Source organism: Phragmites australis, chromosome 5, assembly GCF_958298935.1.
Source record: "Phragmites australis chromosome 5, lpPhrAust1.1, whole genome shotgun sequence".
NCBI classification, from domain to species: Eukaryota; Viridiplantae; Streptophyta; class Magnoliopsida; order Poales; family Poaceae; genus Phragmites; species Phragmites australis.
Window position 1 is genome coordinate 12,603,268 of NC_084925.1, and position 3,404 is coordinate 12,606,671.

Consider the following 3,404-nt stretch of genomic DNA (forward strand, 5'->3'; position numbering starts at 1 on the left):
GAGCGCAGGGAGGCGGCTGTGGGCGCGGCGCCGGGAGCCGAGGGTGGGCGCAAGGCCGGGTGGGCGTGGCACAGGGAGAGCGCGGGGAGCCAGGGGTGGCCGCGGCGCAGGGAGAGCGGCGCGGGGACCCGGGGGTGGGTGCAGTGCCGAGCGGGCACGACGCCGAGAGCTGGAGTGGATGAGTGCTGAGCTCTGCTGCGAGGGTGGGAGGGGAAATGGAGGCAGCAAACTTTGTGGAATGAATTTATTTTTTTATAATTCTGCTACACAACTAGTAGCTAAGTATTGTGCTATAAATTTCAGGTAATTTTGGTGGAGTAACATCTACAACAGAGAACTTTGAAGGTGCAAGAGTGGATCTTGGTACTTGTCTCCGTGAAGAAACGAGGTAATTTGTATATGTGGTTTGACATGTTGCTGTATGAGATGAAGCTGAAAGGATACTTCTGGTCATATGAATATTTATAAATATAATTACAATTTGTCCTTGTTTATAATGGTTAGATGGATGAGTTGGCTGTCAAGCGGCGAAAAATAATTGCCCATGCCGCGGGATTTGTTGCTACAATGTGTGCGTACACGTTGTTTTTGTATAGACGTGGAGGTCGTGAAGCACCAATCACCTATGGTCCTTTAGCTGAAAGAGATAAAATTAGAATGGAAAACCTTAGATTCATTTTTCATAATGATGATCGCCATTGTGTAGAACAGCTTCGTATGAGGAGAACCCCCTTTTTTCACTTATGCACATTACTCAGGACAAGACGGTTGCTTAAAGATACAATTCATAGCTCCATTGAGGAACAAGTTGCCATGTTCCTACAAGTGGTTGGCCACAATTGTAGATTTAGGTTGATAAAGTTGAATTTTAGAAGGGGTTTGGAAACAATTAGTCGTTACTTTCGAGAAGTCTTGTATGCTATTGGGGAGCTACGAGGAGAGATGATTCGACCACAGTCCAACGATGTGCACCAAAAAATTGCAAACAGCCGCAGGTTCAACCCATATTTCAAGGTACTAGTGTTAGGTTGCGTAGTTGTTGGTTCTATTTATGCCCGCCATAGTGGTTAACTATCATTGTTTCTTACTCTTGTGTAGGATTGCATTGGTGCTATAGATGGAACTCATGTGCTAGCTAGAGTCCCAGCTAGCATGGCAGCCGCCTTTCGGGGTAGGAAGGGGGTGACCACACAAAATGTTATGGCTGCTGTTGATTTTGATCTTAAGTTCACCTATGTCTTAGCTGGCTGGGAGGGATCTGCTCATGATGCCATCATTCTAGCAGACGCATTAGAAAGGGATGACGGCTTAAGGGTCCCCCCGGGTAAGTGTTGGTCATTGGGTAACAACAAAAGTTTAAGCTAATGTAAAAATTTGCTTACTTGGATACAATTTTCCTCTTGTCAGGTAAATTCTACTTGGTCGATGCAGGATATGCTGTTCATCCTGGGTTCCTTCCACCATATCGTGGCTGCCGATACCATTTAAAGGAGTATGGTGGAAGGAACAACCCTCGTGACCATAGGGAATTATTCAATCTGAGGCACTCCTCGCTTAGAGTCACAGTAGAACGGGCTTTTGGTGCATTGAAGAATCGTTTCAAAATTCTTTACAACAAGCCGTTTCACCCGTACAAAACCCAAGTGAAGTTAGTGCTAGCTTGCTACATTTTGCACAACTGGATCCTAACACACGGCCCTGATGAGTGTGTTCCTGGGGAACAAGACTGGACTCCAAACCCTGTGGAACCCGAAGCACATAACGATGTTGCATATGACAACAACTCGTGGGCAGCAAAGAGGGACGAGTGGGCACTAGCTATGTGGAACAATAGGAGAAACATACGTGTATGAAAGGCATCGTGTAATAATTGGTACTTTTAATTGTGCAACGGTTTGTAGACTAAATTCATATGTAATTGACTATGTATTATTGGTAATTTAAGTTTAAGTTATTTGTACTGTTTTCAGCTGAATGTTAGTGTACTTTTAGTGCTGTTTTCAGCAGAATTTAAGTGCTGTTTTAGTGCTGTTTTCGTGCTGAATGGAAGTGCTGTTTTAGTGCTGTTATCAGATGAATTTAAGTGCTGTTTTAGTGCTGTTTTCATGCTGAATGGAAGTGCTGTTTTAGTGCTGTTATCAGATGAATTTAAGTGCTGTTTTAGTTATGTTTTCAGTGAATGTAAGTGCAGTTTTCGTGCTGAATTTAAGTGCAGTTTGTAGTGCTATTTTCAGGTGACGTTAGGTGCTGTTTTAGTGCTGTTTTCAGCTGAATTTAAGTGCTGCTTTAGTTCTATTTTCAGTGAATGTAAGTGCAGTTTTTAGTGCTGTTGTCAGCTGACTTCGAAGCTCATTTAAGTACAATACTTGCTGAGTTTTGCAGGTGATGGCTGAGCATGGGGGTGTCGGTGGGGCACGGAATCAATTGCGGTGGACAGCCCACATGTCCAACATGATGCTGTGCCATTTGGTTGTGCTGATTGAGGGTGGAGTGCGAACTGATAAGGGCTTTAAGGAGGTGCACCTAAACACAGTTGCAAGAAAAGTGACTGAGCAGTGCGGTGCAGAAGTCAGCGGGAGTCAGGTGTACAACCACCTCCGCAAGTGGAGATCAAGGTGGGTGAAAATATGCAAGCTGCGGGACATCAGCGGTGCCTTGTGGGATGACAACACACACTCCATCGTACTAGAGGACGAGCACTACAAAGGCCACATCAAGGTTGATGCATCACAACTGACTTCAGTGTCAAACACTTTAATCTATTTTCTGACAAATACATCTCATATTTGTAGGATCACCCTGCTGATGTTGACTACCTCAACGTTCCTCTCGAGAACTATGAGTAGATGGTTGCCATCTTCTCTGTTGGACAGGCCACTGGGAGGTATGCTATGGGCTCCAATGAGCCTTTGGGACCTCCTCCCGATGAGGTGGAGAGCGAAGGCAAGGTGGACCCGATTTCGACTGCCACCAATGCGGGGATTATCTTTCCCGAGGTTATTGCAGAGTCCGCGGATGACGACACCAACACCAACACCCCTCCCCCGCATGCCTCTGAGGAGGTTGCTGTTGGATCGACGGGGGGGAAAGGGAAGGACTCCTCCAGTGGGGCTGGTTCAAAGAGGAAGAGGGCCATGATCACAGAAGATGAGGCCATCATCTTCAACGGTATGACCGAAGCTGTAAAGGATATGGCAGGTGCAATCAAGGCAACCGTCCATGCTGAGGCACATCCCGATGTGTACAATGCGGTCATGAACCTCCCTGGCTTCTCCGAGGATGCATTGTTGGCTGCTCTTGATTGGCTCTATGACCACAAGCCACAGAGCATTGGTTTTGTGCAGATGAGTGCTGAGCATCGTCGTAAGTGGATGAATCGTTGGATCGCCAAGCACTACTTCACT

General features: G+C 46.2%; 1 protein-coding gene across 1 annotated transcript; it reads left to right on the forward strand.

The window, feature by feature from the left end:
* The first annotated feature begins 504 nt into the window (after window positions 1–504).
* LOC133917823 (uncharacterized) lies at window positions 505–2,846 on the forward strand. The gene is made up of 7 exons (XM_062361662.1): window positions 505–909; window positions 1,099–1,324; window positions 1,408–1,847; window positions 1,971–2,181; window positions 2,303–2,307; window positions 2,383–2,718; window positions 2,793–2,846. Exons 1-7 carry the CDS (start codon window positions 505–507, stop codon window positions 2,844–2,846), a joined length of 1,677 nt encoding a protein of 558 aa, XP_062217646.1.
* The last annotated feature ends 558 nt before the right edge of the window (window positions 2,847–3,404 follow it).